This window comes from Sapajus apella, unplaced genomic scaffold (genome assembly GCF_009761245.1).
Source record: "Sapajus apella isolate SASKATOON/1434 unplaced genomic scaffold, GSC_monkey_1.0 scaffold68, whole genome shotgun sequence".
Taxonomy (NCBI): Eukaryota; Metazoa; Chordata; class Mammalia; order Primates; family Cebidae; genus Sapajus; species Sapajus apella.
The window spans coordinates 6,376,582-6,397,720 of record NW_022437008.1 but is presented as its reverse complement, the minus strand read 5'-3'; the positions used below and the strand labels follow the sequence as shown (position 1 = coordinate 6,397,720).

The following is a 21,139-nucleotide window of genomic DNA, read 5'->3' as shown; positions in this document are numbered from 1 at the left end:
TATGTGTATATGTACAGTGGAAGATGCCATAAACAGGTTTGTAAAAGATAAAGGACAGGCTCCCCAGAAAAATAGCCAGTGTGCTCCATCCGCGTCAGGCCTGAGCATGAGAGGAGAATTCTGGATAATCCTGTTACTTGGCTGTGACTTTAGAAGTGGAGACCATGATCTCTGCCTTCTCCCTTGTATCATTTGTCTTAAGGTCATAGATACTGCAGCTACTGCCAGGTTTCCACAGGCTAGTCACCTTTCAGGTGGAGAGGTAGCTTGCCATAGGAGCCAATTTCTCGGGTTTGCACCGCAGTACCACTGGAACAATGGCTCATTCATGTCAGATTTCCAGAGAGTCGGCCAGCACACTTGGGAGGATCCAGCTATGAACAAGCCACTGCTGTTTTTAGGAGCTTATGTGCCAGGTGGTAAGGTGTACATGTGCAAATTGGTAAGATGATTGCAAGTTGTCATGAAGGCAAGACAGCATTGTAGGGTGAGGTGACCCTAGTTTAGACAGGTTGGCTGTGGAAGGCTTCTCTGAGGGTGTAGCACTTGTTTTGAGAGCTAAAGGAGATAGGGGAGCATCATGAGTAGGAGGGAGGCAGGACCTTTCTGGATAGAAGCAGCTGCATGTGTAAAGAGCTTGGGGCACTAGAAGAACTGGAAGATGAATGGTGTGACTGCAGAATGATGAGTGAAGGTCAGGAGGCACAACTTGAGGCTGGAGAGGCAGGCAGGGCTGTGCAGGTCTCAGTAAAGTGTTTGATTTTATTCTAAGTGCTAGTGACCATTGGATATAAATTCTTCATAAACTACATGCAGAAAAGAGATTAAAAGGTTGGTGGCAGAAAGGAATAAAATGAAACTGGAGGACCAAGCTGGTAAAAATTACTCTCAGGGGACTATCAGAATCATAAGTCACCTAGCCTAATTAAATCAGTGGTTACTTATGAACAATACAATTGAAAAGACCTAAGAAAAAACTTGTGAAGGGCCGGGCACGGCAGCTTACGCCTGTAATCCCAGCACTTTGGGAGGCCGAGGCAGGTGGATCACGAGGTCAAGAGATCAAGACCATCCTGGTCAACATGGTGAAACCCCATCTCTACTAAAAATACAAAAAATTAGCTGGGCATGGTGGCGCGTGCTTGTAATCCCAGCTACTCAGGAGGTTGAGGCAGGAGAATTGCCTGAACTCAGGAGGTGGAGGTTGCGGTGAGCCGAGATCGTGCCATTGTACTCCAGCCTGGGTAACGAGGGAAACTCCATCTCAAAAAAAAAAAAAAAAATATGCCTAAAAAAAAAAATACTTGTGAAATTTGGAGTTTCTCTGTCTCTCATGTTTCCTATAAGTTATTTGCTAGATACAGAGACTCGATTAGACTTTGATTCAGTATTTTAGGCAAAAATACGTTTTGGGTGGTACTGTGTACTTCCTGTTTTGTCACAACAATAGGCATATAATTATGTATCTAGTTTCCCACTGTAATGACAGTAAACATAATTAGTGGGTTCAGATGTTATCATGCCTGATTCCTTTATCATAAACTTCTCCATCAAGTTTCACTGAATCATTTTAACAATGATTAATAATCATTGGCTAGATCCACTATTTCATTAGAGTTGCAAAATAATAGCTTTCATAGCATTTCTTCTGTATTTATTAGCTAATTTTCTTTGATTAAGCACTTAGCACTTTCGTAAATGGAGTATTTAAAAAAAAAAACTATACAAACAAGAAATGCAGGATAAATGCTTGATTTCACCCCCCCCGCAACAATTTTTAGAATAATAACTTGGTGCCTTAATACCTCCACAGATGGATGACCAATGGAATTTCTCTTAGTGTCATTATGGACTCATATTTTTTATTTTGGTAGAACATACATTACCGAAAATTTACAGTTTTAACCATTTTTAAATATACATTTCAGTGGTATTAAGTACATTAACAATGTTGTACAACTAGCACCACCGTCCATTCTCCGGAGTTTTTTCAACATCCCAAACTGAAAGTCTTGGCCAGGTACTGTGGCTTAACCCCAGCCCTTTGGGTGGATTGCCTGAAGTCAGAAATTTGAGACCAGCCTAGCCAACATGGTGAAACCCTGTCTCTACTAAAAATGTAAAAATTAGCCAGACGTGGTGGCATGAGCCTGTAATCCCAGCTACTTAGGAGGCTGAGGCATGAGAATCGCTTGAACCCAAGAGGCAGAGGTTGCAGTGAGCCAAGATTGCGCCACTAGCACTCCAGCCTGGGCGACAGAGTAAGACTCTCTCAAAAAAAAAAAAAAAAAGTCTTGTCCATTAAACAGTAACTCCCCATTTTCCCCTTCTGTCAGCTCCTGGGAACAACCTCTCTTCTACTCTTTGTCTCTAAAAATTTAACTATTTTAGGCACCTTATATATGTGGAATTACACAATATTTGTCCTTTAGTGTCTGGCTTCTTTCACTGAGCAGAGTGTCTCCAAGGTTCATCCATGTTGGAGCATGTTATTAGAATTCCTTTCCTTAAAAATTTTTTTTACTGACAGAGTCTCACTCTGTTACCTAGGGTGGAGTGCAGTGGTGCAATCAAGCTCACTGCAGCCTCAAACGCTTGGGTTCAAGTGATCCTCATGCCTTAGCCTCCCGAGTAGCTGGAACTACAAGTGTGGGCCATTACATCCAGCCAATTTTTAATTTTTTTCTAAAGACAAGGTTTCGCTATGTTGCCCAGGCTAGTCTCAAACTGGCCTCAAGCAATCTTCCTACCTAAGCCTCCCAAAGTGCAATGATTACAGGCATAAGCCACTGCTCTCAGCTTTTTCTTCCTTTTTAGTGCTAAATAATAGTCCATTGTATGGATATACCACATTTGTTTATCTGTTCATCTGTTTATGGACATTTGGATTGTTTCCACCTTTTGACTATTTTGAATAGTGCATCTGTGAGCATGGGTGAAGAAATATCTGTTCAAGTTTTTTGGGTATATACGCAGAATTGGAACTGCTGAATCACATAGAATCACAAATTCTATGTTTAATTTTTAAGGAAGCACCATACTGTTTTCCACAGTGGCTGTACTATTTTATTCCCACCAGCAACATACAGGGCTTCCAGTTTCTCCGTGTCCTTGCCAGCACTTTTTGTTTTGTTTTATTTTGTTTTTGAAACAGTGTCTCGCTCTATGGCCCAGGCTGGAGTGCAGTGGCCCAGGGCAATCTTGGCTCACTGCAACCTCCACCTCCCGGGCTCAGATGATCCTCCCACCTCAGCCTTCCAAGTAGCTGGGACCACGCCTGGCTAATTTTTTTTATTTTTAGTAGAGTAGAGATGGGGTTTCTCCATGTTGCCCAACCTGGCAGTGGCCAGCACTTACTTCCTGTGTTTTGTTTATTTTGACAGTAGCCATCCTAATGGGATATGAAGTGGTGTCTCACTGTGGTTTTGATTTACATTTCCCTAGTTACATTATTCTCTAGTTGTACTGTCCGTTCTTGTGTTACTGTAAAGAAATACCTGAGACTGGGTAATTTATAAAGAAAAGTGGTTTAATTGGCTCATGGTTTCGCAGGCTGTACAGGAAGCATGGCAATGTCTGCTTCTGGGGAGGTCTCAAGGAGCTAAGACAAAGTGGAGCAGGCATCTTAAATGGCAGAAGCAGGACCAAGAGAGAGGAGGGAGGTGCTACCCACTTTTAGACAACCAGGTCTCATGAGAACCCACTTACTGCTGAGACACAGTACAAAGAGGAAAATCTATTACATGATCCAGTCACCTCTTTCCAGGTCCTATCTCCAACCTTGGGAATTGCTTTTCAACATGAGTTTTGACTGGGGACACAGATCTAAACTATATCACTAGTGGTTAGTGATGTTGAACATCTTTTCATGTGCTTATTGGCTGTTTGTATATTTATTAGGACAAAAAGTCTATTAAAGTCCTTTGCCCATTTAAAAATTGGATTTTTGTGGTTGAGTTGTAGGCGTTCTTTTTTGTATATTCTGGATATTAATTCCTTTTCCCATAAGTGATTTACAAATATTTTCTTCTTTGGATTGCCTTTTTTCTCTGTTTGTAATGTCCTTTGATGCATAAAAGTTTTAAGTTTGAAGTCCAGTTTATCTGTTTTTTGTTGCCTGTGCTTTCAGTGTCATATCCAAGAAATTATTGCCAAGTCTGAACTCAGCATATGTTTAATGATTTTTACCCCAAATGGTTATTCTTTTTGAAGCTTAAGTTGTCCCATTATTGATCGTTAATGGAACTTATTTTTCGGGTTGATTCTAAGTGCTTTTGACATGAGTAGTCTTGTGTGAGTTCCCTGCTTTCTGGCTTGACAAGCAGTCTAGGGCTTATGAGAAAAATTTCTGATACCAGATCCAGAATCAGCCATTTCTTTAAGTAGTTCTGATTCTTTCAGTGGGAAATGGTATTGGGGCATTAATTTCAGCTAGGATGTGAATTTCTTCTAGGTTTTGTTTTTGGTAGAACTAGGAAATACATACTTTTTGGAAAGAAAAAGATGAACCATGATTTCAGACTGATTTACTTCCAATTCAAATAAAGGATTAAGGGATTTTTATATCTTTGATTTTATATTTGTCTTTTCCCGTTTGTTGACAGTAGCACCAGAGAGGTCCAGTCAAAACACAATTTTATTGATTGACTGATTGATGGAGACCATCTCACTCTGTCACCCAGGCTGTAGTATAGTGGTGCCGTGTTGGCTTACTGCAGCCTCCACCACCTGGGTTCAAGTGATCCTCCCACTTCAGCCTCATTAGTAGTTGGGACTTCAGGCATGCACCACCATGTCTGGGTAATTTTGTTTGTTTTTTATTGAGATGGGGTCTCGCTGTGTTGCCCAGGCTGGTCTTGAACTCTCGAGGAATCCTCCCACCTTGGCCTCCCAAAGTGCTGAGATTACAGGCATGAACCACTATACCTGGCCAAAACACAGTTTTAAACTTGAAATAATTCCTCTCTGTGTGACTGTGCCACTAATTTGGTAAATAATACAGATTCATTTGTCTTTTGTTTAATTTTTAGGGATTTTTCTTTTTTATATTTGCTTTTTGCTTATATAAAATATTTACATGGTTCTTTTTTTTTTTTTTTTTAAATTTTATTTTTTTTAAAGACGGGGTTTCTCCATGTTGGTCAGATTGATCTTGAACTCCCGACCTCAGGTGTTCTGCCCGCCTCGGCCTTCCAAAGTGCTGGGATTACAGGCGCGAGCCACAGCGCCCGGCCAAAATATTTACGTAGTTCTAAAGATAAAGCCATAAGCAAGACAGATTGAAAGAAGTCTGGCTCTTCTCCTTGTCTTTGTTCTTCTCTATACTTTGTGGGTAAACATTTTTGTTGGTTTTTGGTTTATTCTCCCATGGCTTATTTTAAAAGCTACAAGCATGTGTGTCTGTGTGTTTTTGTATCCCCTATACCTTACTTCATTCCCATTTTAGTTCTTCCATTGTTTTTATCTTGGCAATCATATTTCTTATTTCCAAGAATTCATTGTTGATTTTGACTTCCTTTATGATCTGTTTGCTTTTGTTTTAAGGATGCACTATCTTTCAACTCTGAGGTTACCAGTCAGAATTTCTTTTCAGGTGTTTTTCTAGGACCTAAAGTATATGTTTCTTTTGAAGTCTGATCAGCTTTTCATCTTAGTTGTCCTTTTTTGTCCTTTTGGTTTTCCTTCATTGTCTGGTGATCTTTATCAATGAAGAATTGGGTTGTTTATGTAGGTAATTTGCAGGAGTTCCCTCTGTTTTCCCAATAGTCCTCTTGCTTTAGTGAGAGTTGGCTGATTCAGTGATCAGGAATGGGAAATACAGATCAAATCAGGTTGATTAGCCACTTTCCCACTCTGTATTTCTATACCTGCTGACTCAAAGCTGGGCATTTATCCAGCCCCTCCAGGAAAAAGGATTCTGCCTCTCTGTCATCCTTTGGCCCTGCATGTTCTAGAAAGTGCCCAGCTTTGCTCTGATCTGTCTTGTAATATAGTTTCCTCTGCTTTCTCTCCATCTTCTAGAAAATGGCCTGCATTTAAATAGACAGTGGCCCTCAGACCTTTTTATTACTGTTTTGCTGCAATTCCCTTGTGAATGTCTTTATTGTTATGTCATTGGGATTTGGGGAGGATGGGGAGGTAATTGCACATGCCTGTTTGTTTAGCCTGTCGTTTTGAAATGAAGCTCCATTATGTCATCCCATTTCTGACAGCAGGACTGGTTGCCACCTTGTTTTCTCTATTGGCTTAAGGACTAAAATGGATCTGAAATTATTCTCTGTATTCACAAATCATGGCTATCAATTTTTAGTCAGATGGGAAAACTTAATTAATTCAAGGATTACATTTCTCTTTGTAACTGCTTAGACCATGTAAGCACAGGTTAGTTAATCACTGAAGTGTGTGATGCTTCCTGTCCTGGGATTGGTAGATTTCTATTTGATTCAGGGATTGGGTAACTTTTCAAGACCTTTCTTGTCAGTAACTTTTTTCCAGGCAAGCAGAAATAACAAGGCCTGCTTATTTTTTCTTGCTTTGCAGGAATGATAATAACATCAACATCAAACATAATACATGACAGACATCATTCCTTCTTTTTTTTTTTTTTTTGAGATGGAGTTTCGCACTGCTGCCCAGGCTGTAATGCAGTGGCGTGATCTTGGCTCACTGCAATCTCTGCCTCCAGGGTTCAAGCAATTCTCCTGCCTCAGCCTTCCAAGTAGCTGGGACTACAGGCATGCGACACCATGTCCAGTTAATTTTTTTGTATTTTTTGTAGAGATGGGATTTCACCATGTTGGCCAGGATGGTCTCCATCTCCTGACCTTGTGATCCGCCTGCCTCAGTTTCCCAAAGTGCTGGGATTACAGGCATGAGCCACCGCACTCGGCCGACAGACATCATTCTAGGTGCTTTATGTGTATAAACCCATTTAACTCAATCACAGTAACCATATTATAATAGTAACCATATTATCCTGATTTTACAGACGATGAAACTGAGGCAGAGAGAGGTTAAGGAACTTGCTAAAGTTCAAGCTGATCCTGGCAGAGCCAGGATCTCGCTCAGTTAGTCAGGCACCCAAGGCCATTCTCTTCTTCACTCATTGCTCTTTTTTTTTTTTTTTTTTTTAATTTATTTTTTGACACTGAGTCTCACTCTTATCGCCTAAGCTGGAGTGCAGTGGCACAATCGTGGCTCACTGCAACCTCTGCCTCGAGGGTTTAAATGATTCTCCTGCCTCAGCCTCCTGAGGTAGTTGGGATTACAGGTGTGTGCCACCACGCCCAGCTAATTTTTTTTTGTATTTTTAGTGGAGATGGGGTGTCACCATGTTGGTCAGGCTGGTCTCGAACTGCCAACCTTATGATCTGCCTGCCTCGGCCTCCCAGAGTGCTAGGATTACAGACGTGAGCTACTGCGCCTAGCAAATGTTTGTATTTTTAGTAGAGATGGGGTTTTATGTTGGCCAGAATAGTCTCTATCTCTTGACCTTGTGATCTACCTGCCTCAACCTCCCAAAGTGCTGGGATTACAGGCATGAACCACCATGCCCAGTCGGTACTAAAGGGAAGTGCTTCAAGAGATTTTCTCAGGATAACTGACCACTTTTCATGTCTTGTTAATTATAGGTATAAGAAGAAAATCCTCTTATAATGAGTCTTTATCTAGTTTCCTTTTTTTTTTTTTTGAGACGGAGTTTCGCTCTTGTTACCCAGGCTGGAGTGCAATGGCGCGATCTCGGCTCACCGCAACCTCCGCCTCCTGGGTTCAGGCAATTCTCCTGCCTCAGCCTCCTGAGTAGCCAGGATTACAGGCACGTGCCACCATGCCCAGCTAATTTTTTGTAGTTTTAGTAGAGACGGGGTTTCACCATGTTGACCAGGATGGTCTTGATCTCTTGACCTTGTGATCCACCTGCCTCGGCCTCCCAAAGTGCTGGGATTACAGGTTTGAGCCACCGCGCCCGGCCTTTTTTTTTTTTTTTTTTTTTAAGACCGAGTCTCACTCAGTCACCCAGGCAGGAGTGCAGTGGCGCAATCTTGGCTCACTGCAAGCCTCCATCTCCATCTCCTGGGTTCAAGTGATTTCCATGCCTCAGCCTCCCAAGCAGCTGGAATTACCAGCATGTGCTACCATGCTGGGCTAATTTTTATATTTTTAGTAGAGACAGGGTTTCACCATGTTGCCCAGGCTGGTCTCAAACTCCTGGCCTCAAGTGATCTGCCCATCTTGGCCTTTCAAGGTGTTGGCGTTACAGGCATGAAGCACCGAATCTGGACTTCATCTAGTTTCAAGCATGTTCTTTATTTCCTGAAATAGAAATTACTGATTACTTTAATTGCAGAAATGAATATTTTAAATGATATAATTATGGCTGAATTCAGTTTTAATTTATTGAGAACCTTTGCAAATTATTATGATGTTGAAAAGATGTTACTTAAAATGTTCTTTTCTGCTGTGTATTTGATAATTTTAAGTAACATTAAAACTTAGAAATACATGACAAATCTCACAAGTCTTGGCTACACTAACTTCTGAGGTCTTTCACCATGCGTATTTATTTCCATGCAGCATGAATAGTGGATTCATAAATGGTGAATGTTTTCCCAGTGAAAATTCTTTTTAAGAAAATATGGAAAAGAAATGTCCTTAAATGGATTGAACATATTTTAGCCTGTCAGGCAGATAAATATGGGGTTGGGGAAGCATGTGAAAAACATTTAGACAGCATTAGAAAGAATTTTATTAGAAAAATAATAATAATTAGCTGGGCATGGTGGCATGTGCCTGTAGTCCCAGCTACTGGGGAGGCTGCAGTAAGAGGATTACCGGAGCCTGGGAGGTTTCATCTGGGCAGAATCATACAACACACAGCTGGGCTGTGTGGATAACTGTGGCAGACTGTAGTGCTTGCCCACTATCCTGTATGTTCCCCTACATTTCTCAACCTCTCTTGTAGTGGAATTGGTACTATGCAACCACTTCTGGCCAGAGGGCTTTGAAGGGAGGTGATGTGTGTCACTTTCAGTGGGAAGTAGTAAAGAGCAGGTTTAAGTTTTGACTTTCTTTTTCTGTGCTGGGCAACCATGGGAGACATGAGTTCTAGTGGTGTCTCTTTAAGCTGAAGAAGGGCCGCCAGACCCACATTGAATTTTTGTGAACAAGAAGTAACTGTGGGCCAACATGGTGAAACCCCGTCTCTACTAAAAATACAAAAATAGGCCGGGTGCTTTGGCTCACACCTGTAATCCCAGCACTTTGGGAGGCTGAGGCGGGTGGATCACAAGGTCAGGGGATTTGAGACCACCCTGGCAAAGATGGTGAAACCCTGTCTTTATTGATTTTTATTTATTTATTTATTTTTGAGACAGAGTTTCGCTCTTGTTACCCAGACTGGAGTGCAATGGCGCGATCTCAGCTCGTGGCAACCTCCGCCTCCTGGGTTCAAGCAATTCTTCGGCCTCAGCCTCCCAAGTAGCTGGGACTACAGGCGTGCACCAACATGCCCAGCTAATTTTTTATTTTTAGTAGAGACGGGATTTCACCATGTTGACCAGATGGTCTCGATCTCTTGACCTGGTGATCCACCCGCCTCGGCCTCCCAAAGTGCTGGGATTATAGGCGTGAGCCACCGTGCCCGGCCCGAAACCCCATCTTTAAAAAAAAATAATAATAATAACTGGGCATGGGGGCACGCACCTGTAGTCCCAGCTACTTGGGAGGCTGAGGCAGGAGAATTGCTTGAACCGAGGAGGCGAAGGTTGCAGTGAGCCGAGATTGCGCCACTGCACTCCAGCCTGGCGCCTGGCGATGAACTGAGACTCTGTCTCAGAAAAAAAGAAAAGATGATTACATCATGAAGGCTCTTGTTCTCCTGAATAGATTAATGACATCATCACAGGAGTCGTTTATTGTGAGAGTGAATCTGTTACAGAAGTTCCACCCTCTGTTGCTCTCTTACATTTCCCTTACATTTTTTTAGATGTGGTTTCTTTTAGTTCTTTGAATGTAAAGTAGCTGACTTAAAGTCTTTTTCTGGTAAGTCCATTGTCTGGGCTTCCCTTAGGAAGAGTTTCTGTTTTTTCCTTTCATATGAGCTGTATTTTCTTGTTTCTTTGTGTGTCTTCCAATTTCTTGTTGAAAACTGGACATTTTTATTTTATTATTATTATTATTATTATTACTGCTACTTTAGACAGAGTCTTGCTCTGTCACCTAGGCTGGAGTACAGTGGCATGATCTAAGCAATTCTCCTGCCTAAGCCACTCGAGTAGCTGGGACTATGGTGTGTGCCATCATGCCTGGATAATTTTTTTTTGTATTCTTAATAGACACAGGGTTTCACCATGTTGGCTAGGCTGGTCTTGAACTCCTGACCTCAAGTGATTTGCCTGCCTCGGCCTCCCAAAAGGAGCCACTGTGGCCAGCCAACTGAACATTTTAAATGATACAACATGGCAACTCTGAAAATCAGATCCTTCTTCCTCTCCAGATGAGCTCTAAGTCAGGTAAAATACAGAGATCTTTGCAAATGGGGTCTTTTAGGGAACCACCAGGCAGGTCAAATAAAAAGGTATCATTCCTGAGAATGGTACTTTGAAGGAGCTGTAGCCCAGTTCTGCTTCCTCTGATAACTGCCAATCTTCTAGTCTTCAGTGTGGATGCAGCTGTTAGTTTTCAAGGTATTATGGAGCTGGAGAGCTGAGAATGGGACTCAGTCAAGTTAAAATGCTACAAAACTCACTGTTCTTACCAGGATTCAGCTATTTGTCTTCAATAAATTATCCCCAGTTTGCTGAAAGCCTATTTTGAGTTCTGAAAAAGTTGATTCTGATTATTTCACCAATTTCTCATTGTTTTTATGGAGTAGAGAATTTTTGGTAGGGGGAAGTCCTTATTCTGCATTTTTGATGATATAATTTCCCTCTCCTTTCTTTTTAGGCTTTTATTTTCTTTTTTTTTTTTTTTTTTTTTTGAGACGGAGTTTCGCTCTTGTTACCCAGGCTGGAGTGCAATGGCGCGATCTTGGCTCACCGCAACCTCCGCCTCCTGGGTTCAGGCAATTCTCCTGCCTCAACCTCCTGAGTAGCTGGGATTACAGGCACGCGCCACCATACCCAGCTAATTTTTTGTATTTTTAGTAGAGACGGGGTTTCACCATGTTGACCAGGATGGTCTCGATCTCTTGACCTCGTGATCCACCCGCCTCGGCCTCCCAAAGTGCTGGGATTACAGGCGTGAGCCACCACGCCCGGCCTAAGGCTTTTATTTTCATGAATCTTGTGTCTGCTGGTGTTTTGTTTTGTTTTGTTGGAGACAGAGTCTCTCTTGTTTTATCACCCAGGCTATAGTGCAGTGGCATAATCATGGCTCACTGCTGCTTCGAACTCCTGGTCTCAAGAGATCCTGTTTCCTCACCCTCCCAAGTAGTGGAGACTATAGGTGCACACCACTGTGGCCAGCTAATTTTTAAAAATTTTTTGTAGAGACGAGGTCTTGCTCTGCTGTTCAGACTAGTCTCAAATTCCTGGCTGCAATTGATCCTTCTGTCTCAGCCCTTCAAAGTGCTGGGATTACAGACATGAGCCACTATACCAGTCTAATTTTTGTATATGACGTGAGGTAAGGGGTCCAGATTCATTCTTTAGCATGTGGATATATAGTTGTCCCATCAGCATTTATTGAAGAGACTGTTCTTTCCCCATTGGACATTGGATGTTTTTGGCATCCTAGTCTAAAATCAGTTGACCATAGATATATGGGTTTATTTCTGGACTTCTAATTTTATTCCATTGATTTATTCATCTTTCCTTATGCCAATATTTCACTGCTTTGGTTGCTATAGCTTTATAGTAGATTTTGAAATCAAGAAATGTCTTTTACAATATTTTTTCTTTCAGTGTTTGTTTTGGTCATCCTGGATCCCTCACTTTTTTTTTTTTTTTTTGAGACAGAGTTTTGCTCTTGTTACCCAGGCTGGAGTGCAATGGCGCAATCTCGGCTCACCGCAACCTCCGCCTCCCGGCAATTCTCCTGCCCCAGCCTCCTGAGTCGCTGGGATTACAGGCACGCGCCACCATGCCCAGCTAATTTTTTGTATTTTTAGTAGAGTCGGGGTTTCACCGTGTTGACCAGGATGGTCTGGATCTCTTGACCTCGTGATCCACCCGCCTCGGCCTCCCAAAGTGCTAGGATTACAGGCTTGAGCCACTGCGCCCGGCCCACATTTTTCTTTTTTTCTTTTTTTTTCTTTCCCCTTCAGTGTATGCCAAGAACAGATCCATCACATTTTTACATGAATTTTAGGACTTAGTTTTATCTTCTTTTATTTTTAGAGACAGGGTCTTGCAATGTTGCCCAGACTGCTCTTGAACTCCTGGGCTCAGGTGATGCTCTCACCTTGGCCACGTAAGTAGCTAGGACTGCAGGCATGTACTACCACTCCTGGCTTCCAAATGAATTTTGGGGTCAGCTTGCCTATTTCTGTATAAAAAATAGTTTAAATTTTGAGGCCAGCTCAGTGGCTCATGCCTGTAATCCCAGCACTTTGAGGGGCCGAGGTGGATGGATTACTTGAGGCCAGGAGTGTGAGACCAACCTGGCCAATGTGGTGAAACCCCATCTCTACTAAAAAACAAAACTGGGCGTTGTGGTTTATGCCTGTAATCCCAGCTACTTGGGAGGCTGAGGCGGGAGAGGTGGAGGTTGAATCCCAGAGGTGGAGGTTGCAGTGAGCTGAAATTGTGCCACTGCACTCCAGCCTGGGCGACAGAGCACGACTGTCTCAAAAATAAATAAATAAATAAATAAATAAGAAAATTGATAGAGATTGTGTTGAATCTGTAGATGAATTTGGTGAAATAATATAATTTTAAGCATTGTAAGTTTCATTTAGAGAAAGTTTGGAAGTATGTAAAATGAAAAAGGGTTTAATGATTGTGGTTTTTTAAATTAGGTAAGCATATAGGTCTCACTTGGCCTCCTAGATCTGTGAAAGGAATCGGGACAGGCTGTCCTAGAGCCAGAGGCTGCCGCAGTAGAGGAACTAGGAAGCTGGTGCATCACTGAACAAAGATAGAGTGCTTCTCAGGGCTGCACTTGATACTCACTATGGCCAACTCAGGTGAAGGTTTTCCTTCAGAGGCCACAGAGTCTCCATGGGAACAGCCTGCCCCCTTCAGCATTCCTGTAGAGTGGTTTTGTTGTACATCTGAATCTTTACATTGTGGAGCACTCAGGTGGGGATAGATATGATTGCCTTATTTGTCATGAAAAAGGAACATTTGGGAACAATTTTTTTGTAAGTAGCCATTTGATATTTGTTTGCTGAAAAGTTTATGAGATTTTTTTAACAAGCTGAAATTATGTTGAACATACAGCCATAAATAGTGGTCGTTTTATTGACTTTATGTAAATGTTTGTAGTCAGTGTTCTTCTCATCTCTTGCCTTTGTAACCTGCCTAATTTCTGTGTTGCTGACACAATCATAGAAATACAAAGGAATTATCGTAGTTGGCCATAAGTGACGAAGTATGAGTTATATTTAATTATATATTCAAAAAAGGAAAATGGAAAGAAAGAAAACCTGGTTATCAATAAGTAGACCAAACTATATACTACCATTACATAGGTTGAAGTTGAAGATTGGGTCAAAGATAGTGGCTCATGCCTGTAATCTCAACATTTTGGGCTGAAGTGGGAGGATCATTTGCTCAGGAGTTTGAGACCAGCCTGGGCAACATGGTGAAACCTCGTCTCTACCAAAAAATACAAAAATTAAGCATAGCGGTATGTCTGTAGTCCCAGCTACTCTGAAGACTGAGGCAGAAGGATTCTTTGGACCCAGGCATTCGAGGCTGAGCCAAGGTCATGCCACTGCATTCCAGCCTGGGTAACAGAGGGAGTCTCTGTCTCTCAAAAAAAAAAAAAAAAAGTTGGCCAGGGCAGTGGCTCACGCCTGCAATCCCAGCACTTTGGGAGGTGGATCACCTGATGTCAGGAGTTCAAGACTAGCCTGGCCAGCATGGCGAAACCGTATCTTTTCTTTTTTTTTTTTTTTTTTGAGACGGAGTTTCGCTCTTGTTACCCAGGCTGGAGTGCAATGGCGCGATCTCGGCTCACCGCAACCTCCGCCTCCTGGGTTCAGGCAATTCTCCTGCCTCAGCCTCCTGAGTAGCTGGGATTACAGGTACGCGCCACCATGCCCAGCTAATTTTTTGTATTTTTAGTAGAGACGGGGTTTCACCATGTTGACCAGGATGGTCTCGATCTCTTGACCTCGTGATCCACCCGCCTCGGCCTCCCAAAGTGCTGGGATTACAGGCGTGAGCCACCGCGCCCGGCCCAACCCTATCTTTTCTAAAAATACAAAAATTGGCCGGGCATGGTGGGTGCTTGTAATGCCAGCTAATCAGGAGGCTGAGGCAGGAGAATTGCTGGAACCTGGGAGATGGAGGTTGTGGTGAGCCGAGACCATGCCACTGCACTCCAGCCTGGGTGACAGAGCAAGACTCCATCTCAAAAAGATAAATAAAATAACTGCAATATATAGTAAATGTGACTTTCAGTGAAATGTATTTAAACTTTTGTACTATTATACTTGCTCCTCTAAGGTTATAATATGATTTCTTACTCATTCGTAGCCCACCTGTGTGGATGATAGCTTCATGGGCGTTATTGTCTGGAATTACTCATTGTCCTATAGCTTTCCTCACTTTATCTTATTTTTTCCCCCCGACAGGAAATGACTTAGAAGCCTTACAAATACATCTGTGCATTTTTGCTTCAGACTTTACAACTGAGGGCCAGCCCAGTCTGGAAGCACCTCTTATAAATGTTACAAGAAACAGCTACCTCAGCAAACAAAAGGAAAGGAGGAGGAGACTTATAATGACACATGCCATTTAAAAAAAAAACAACTTGTTTTCAGAAAACAGGAAATTTGGAGATTTTTAGCATTGCATGTAAACAGCTTTACAGGAAAATGGATTTGACAGGCAGGCTCTGTCAAAATTCTGCAGAAGTTTGACCTTCCTTCTTAAGGACATTGTGTGAATTAATTCTGTACTGCTTTTTAAATTGCTGTTGATCAGCTTCTGGGTTTTTGGGTTCTAACTTTTTTGGGTATATTGAAGACATGCTGTATTACATTATATTACATTTTTAAAAGTTAAGTTATTTTTCTGCCATTGTAAATAGAAGTATCAAAATATTCTTGCAAAGAAGTAAACATTTTTCTCAGCAAGCGTATTCTTTTATTAATAGAGTAGAATGCTAAATAGTTCTTATCCAGCATTTTGGACATCTTTTATTTTTTGTCAGAGATCCTGCCTACACTGAAAATATTAATTATATAAACGTGTTGTCCTTCTCACCTCTGTGTTGGATCACATGGTCACCTGCCTCATGGAAATGCCTTTTTTAAAACTTCGATTTGCAGAACTCCACTATTTTTATACCTAGCTACAGTTTTGAGAAAAAAGAATCAGAACCCTGACCCGCTCACGGTCACTGGGACATTTCCCCCTCCCGCATGTATTGCTGCAGTGCCCAGGACAGTAAAATGGACTACAAGCGGCGCTTCCTGCTTGGCGGGTCCAAGCAGAAGGTGCAGCAGCACCAGCAGTACCCGATGCCTGAGCTGGGCCGAGCACTGAGTGCTCCCCTGGCATCCACGGCCACCACTGCCCCCCTGGGCAGTCTGACTGCTGCAGGCAGCTGCCACCATGCCATGCCCCACTCCACTCCCATCGCTGACATCCAGCAGGGCATCTCCAAGTATCTGGATGCCCTGAACGTCTTCTGCCGTGCCAGTACTTTCCTCACAGATCTCTTCAGCACTGTGTTCAGAAACTCTCACTACTCAAAGGCAGCCACGCAGCTCAAAGATGTGCAGGAGCACGTCATGGAAGCAGCCAGTCGGCTCACCTCGGCCATAAAGCCCGAGATCGCCAAGATGCTGATGGAACTTAGTGCTGGGGCCGCAAATTTTACAGATCAAAAGGAATTCAGTCTCCAGGACATTGAGGTAGAGTATCTTTTGTGTCATACTTGTGTAGGAAAATGTATTACAGAAGTAAGTGAGAATATTGTCTTAAGTTTTTTCTGAATCACTGTAATAGTAGCCTTTGTAAAAGCTGTGTGCATGCCAGGTTCTGAATTGCTTTCATTTCAAATTAAGTAGGTTAAGGATGGGTGTGGTGGCCGTAACCCTAGCACTTTGGGAGGTCAAGGGAGGAGGATCCCTTGCTCAGGAGTTTGAGACCAGCTTGGGCAACTTAGTGAGACCTTGTCTCTACAAAAAAATAAAAAAAACAATTAGCTGGGGGTGGTGCACACCTGTAGTCCTGGCTACTCCAAAAGCCCAGAGCTGAGGTGAGAAGATCGCTTGAGCCCAGAAGTTTGAGGCTCCATTGAATCATGACCCATGATTGTACCATTGTACTCCAGCCTGGATGACAGAGTGAGGTCATGTCTCAAAAAAAGAAGAAGAAGAAAAACTTTTAAACAAATCAGCTTATATTTTATGTTTTTGTCGTTCAAATTTTCAAGTCAGAATCTAATTTTCAAATACCATACTGGTAAAAGTTATTAGTGAGTACTGAGAATTCTAAATATGATTATGAGCCTTATTTGCAGATTTTTATTATATTGAATCATTGGTTTGTAGAGAGTCCTACACACATTTATAGAATAAATTATTTTTCCAATTCTAAATTCAGTTGCTAATATTCAGATGTATTTCAGTCTTAGTATATTTCTTGGGGTCTTTGATAGTTAAAATGAAATATTCTTTCAGGGCTCTAGATTACAATGTAAGATTAGAATACAAGTTTCATTCAAAATAATGATGACCTTTTTTGTTGTCTTCATTTAGGAAATGATTTATTAAACTTTGATTTATTATATTTATTTGATATATTTAAAAAATTACTGGCCAGGCAAGATGGCTCATGCCTATAATCCCAGCAGTTTGGGAGGCCGAGACACGTGTATCACCTGAAGTCAGGAATTCCAGACCAGCCTGGCCAACATGATGAAACGCCATCTGTAGTAAAAATACAAAAAACTAGCTGGGTATGGTGGTGGGCACCTGTAATCCCAACTGCTTGGGAGGCTGAGGCAGGAGAATTGCTTGAACCCAGGAGGCGAAGGTTGCAGTGAGCTGAGATCATGCCATTGCACTCCAGCCTGGGCAATAAGATTGAAACTATGTCTTGGGAAAAAAAATTACTTTTAGCTGCTCAGGGAGTTAATCCTCCTACTTCCAGGTGAAGTTCCTGGATGTGAGGTCCTGGGAAGGTTCCTTACCCCATCCTGGGGTTAAAATCAACACTTTTTTGAGTCAGATCTGATGATTGAGGTGGCTGACTAACTTAACACTGCTTTGGGTTAACCAAAAAAGAACTCGATTTTTAAGTAACACAACTAATTTTTATTGTGTTTAAAAGTGATTTTGAAGGGATTTCCAAGAAGAACTTAGAGTTATTTCTTAAAAGACACAGCATCATTGGTATAAATCAGGGTTTATCAAACTTTTTCTATAAAGGGCAGACAGAAATTTTAGGCTTCATGGACCACATGAGGTCTCTCGCACATGTTCTTTATTTTTGTTTTTGGTTTTTATTGAGATGGAGTTTCATTCTTGTAGCCCAGGCTGGAGCGCAGTGGCGCGATCTTGGCTCACTGTAACCTCTGCCTCCTGGGTTTAAGCAGTTCCCCTGACTCATCCTCCCAAGTAGCTGAGATTACCCACCCCATGCCCCATTAATTTTTCTATTTTTAGTAAAGAGATGGGGTTTCACCATGTTGGTCAGGCTGGTCTTGAACTCCTGACCTCATGTGATCCACCTGCTTCAGCCTCCCAAAGTGCTGGGATTACTGGTGTGAGCCACTGCGCCCGGTCTTGTTTTTATTTTTTTACAGCCCTTTAAAAATGTAAAAGTCAGCTTTACTTTGTGGGCCCATCTATTCCACGGAGGGGGTTTGGCCCGTGGGTTCTAGTTTGCTCCACCTGGTGGTATAAATGTTTAATCACTTCTTTGGGTCAGAGTCATTCTACTTTGGATCTATCTTTGTAATTTTTTTGTTTGTTTCTTAGACAGAGTCTTGCTCTGTTGCCTTGCCCAAACTGGAGTACAGTGGGATGATGTCAACTCACTGCAACCTCTGCCTCCTGGGTTCAAGCAATTCTCATGTCTCAGCCTCCCAAATACCTGGGTTACAGGTGTGTGCCAACATACCCAGTGAATTTTTGTATTTTTAGTAAAGACGGGGTTTCACCATATTGGCCAGTTTGGTCTTGAACTCATGGCCTCAAGTGATCCACTGGCCTCAAGTGATCCACCTGCCTCAGCATTCCAAAGTGCAGGGATCACAGGCATGGGCCGCTGTGCCCAACAATCTTTGTAATTTATTTATTTATTTATGTATTTATTTATTTCTCTTTCTTTCTTTTTCTTTCTTTCTTTCTTTTCTTTCCTTTCTTTCTTTCTTTCTCTGTCTCTCTCTCTTTTCTTTTCTTTCTTTCTTTTTTTTTTTTTTTGATGGAATCTCACTCTGTTGCCCAGGCTGGAATGCAGTGGCACAGTATCGGCTCACTGCAACCTCTGCCTCCCGGGTTCAAGTGATTCTCTTGCCTTAGCCTCCCTGGTAGCTGGGACTATAGGCACATGTCACCACGCCCGGCTAATTTTTTTTTGGATTTTTAGTAGAGATGGAGTTTCATCATGTTGACCACACTTGTCTCAAACTCCTGACCTCAAGCGATCCGCCTGCCTCAACCTCTCAAAATGCTGAAATTACAGGTGTGAGCCACCATGCCCAGCCATCTTTATAATATCTAATTGTTTCTGTGATCACATTTTGTACCCAGGAAACCTATCATTTTAAAGTATTTATAAAATGGTTTGTCATAGTTTATTTTTAAAATTTTACACATAAAAAGCACGCCTGTACTTCTCAAAAGAAATGTAAGCAGTGAAACTTTCCTTTCCCATCTCATTCCTTTCCCCAGAAGCAACCATTGGTAACTAACTGGTTGTTGTATGCTATTCTGGACTACTGTCTCTACATGCATGGATATGTACAACTTTGACTTTTGATTGTTTTACACAAAGAACCACATTGTTCAGCCACCAGTGTACCTGGTCGCTGCTTGAAAGAGGTATGGCAAGAGAGCAGCTAAGAACACTTTGCCCTCTCCTGGAAAGTGCTGAACAATCTTAGACTCCGAATATTAACAGCTATCACCCCATGATCACATAGTGCTCTTAGCTTTATTCAGGACTTCAGAGAAGAGTAGTTTGAAATGTAAGACCAAAGGCTTTTATTTTAACCTGAGCGTTCCCGAGTTCTTCTTCAGGCCATGCTTGCAGTTATTGGAAGAAATAGAGCTTGGCCTGCAGGGCTCTTTGCTTTCCAACCCTGGAGGGCAAGTGTGCCTGTTGCCCAGGGCAAGCAAGACAGAGAAGATAACCATCCATGAGCAGTAGGGGCTTGGTAAGCTACTGGGGCACAGCAGTACCTGCTTTGTTTCCTCTGCTTCCTGAGACCAGCATGGACTACTGAAGCTGAGAACAGGAAATACTTATTGCTGTAGTTTGGAATTTTGACTTGGCTTTCCACATTGAAATGCTGATTAGATAGTTGGAATACTACCATGTTTTTTGTACATAATGGGCTCAACAGGCTTTCCAAGACGAGTCTGGAAGCTAAGTACTGTTGGTGGGTTTTCCAGTTTATGCATCTATTCTAAATTTCAAACAGCTGACTTATAAGTGAATTTCTAAATGTGATTGTCAAGCATAGGCCCTCAGACTTCATGTTTCACTTTTTCCCCAGAGCAGTATTTGTTGTTTCAGGAATTTATGTACTGCCAGGGGATTTAGCCATAGGCCAATAAGGGTCTCTCTCTCAGTGTTCAGCTCAGATGAAATGGCGAGGCATTTGGATATTTTCCTTTTGGTTTTTTAAGGATTTTTATAAGCAAGGCCCTGAGAGGCACTTTGACATTCATCCCTGGGGAGAGAGGTCTGTGGCTTAACATTGCTAGGCAAGGCCTCTACTCAGGAGCTCAGGCCAGGACGCTGAGTGAGGAAAGCGCTGGATTCAAGAGTACTTGAGCTAGATTCAGATACTTGACCATTTAAGAGCTAGGACCAAGGATGATCTTGTCTTGTCCCCTTGCCATGTGGCCAGTGCATGTGTGCAGTGTCCCCAGGTGATTCTGATTTACAGCCAGGTTTGAGCTGGGCTTATTGATTGATTGATGGATACTGATGCTTGTGTCCAGGAATGGTGGTTGCTGACTGTGTGCTCTGCCACCCTGCCTTGGAACTGGCAGGGCATATGTGAGTCCTGTCCAGTCTATACTCATCAGTGACTTTGCCACTTAACCCGAGTGGTTCACTCTCACAGTCTTGCTGTTAGAGGAATGAGTTGTGACTATGGGGTTTCACTAGCTGACTAGTGCCTGCAGCACTGGTACATTAGCCTAGGAAGTGAGTTACAGGGCAGAGTCAGAAGACCTGGGTTTGGAAGGTGACATCTATCCCTTAAATAAAATCACTTGTTCAGTGGAAGTGTATGTAAATAAAAGAATCAAAGTGACTTGTGATTCATGCATTCATCCACAGATATTTATTGCATGCCTTGTTTCTGCCTGGTGCTACTCCAGTGTATCAATTACGGCAGTGAATGAGACAGAAATCTCTCTCTTCATGTAGCTAGAAGAGGGTTTCAATCTTAGAGAAGGTAGTTAGAAAAGGCATCACTGAGAAGGTGCCATATGAGTAAAGGCCCGAAAGGGATGAGGGAGCAAGCCTGTTGGCCAGAAAAAGAGGATTCCAGGCAGAGGGAGCGCCTAGCACCGAGTCCCAGAGGCAGGAGCCAGCCCAGAGTGTCGAAAGAGCAGCAAGGAACCAACCTGCTGTGGCTAAAATAGAGTGAATGGAAGGGAGAAAAGTAGGAGTGAGGTCAGAAGGATAAAGAGGGGCCACTCTGGTGTTTGTTCTGAGTAGCCAGGTAGGAGGCAGGGTGAGGTACACTTCTGAAGAGCAGGGGAAGGGAGCAGGCTGAGCCCTACTATTCTTGTGTAGTGAGCAGCGATGCCACCTCTTCCCTTGCCTTCTTCATA

The 21,139-nt window shown here is 42.4% G+C and overlaps 1 protein-coding gene across 6 annotated transcripts in view; it reads left to right on the top strand.

Moving 5' to 3' along the window:
* KIAA0355 (KIAA0355 ortholog) overlaps positions 1-21,139 on the top strand; it is a 91,713-nt gene that overhangs the window by 23,754 nt on the left and 46,820 nt on the right. For 5 of the 6 annotated variants that reach the window (XM_032249105.1, XM_032249107.1, XM_032249109.1 and 2 more), the window contains one exon: positions 14,744-16,030. In XM_032249105.1, the coding sequence (XP_032104996.1) occupies positions 15,536-16,030 (495 nt within the window). In that variant the 5' untranslated portion in view covers positions 14,744-15,535. Of the gene's footprint in view, positions 1-10,377; positions 10,512-14,743; positions 16,031-21,139 lie in introns of those variants that run through there. The other variant, XM_032249110.1, reaches the window with a different exon arrangement.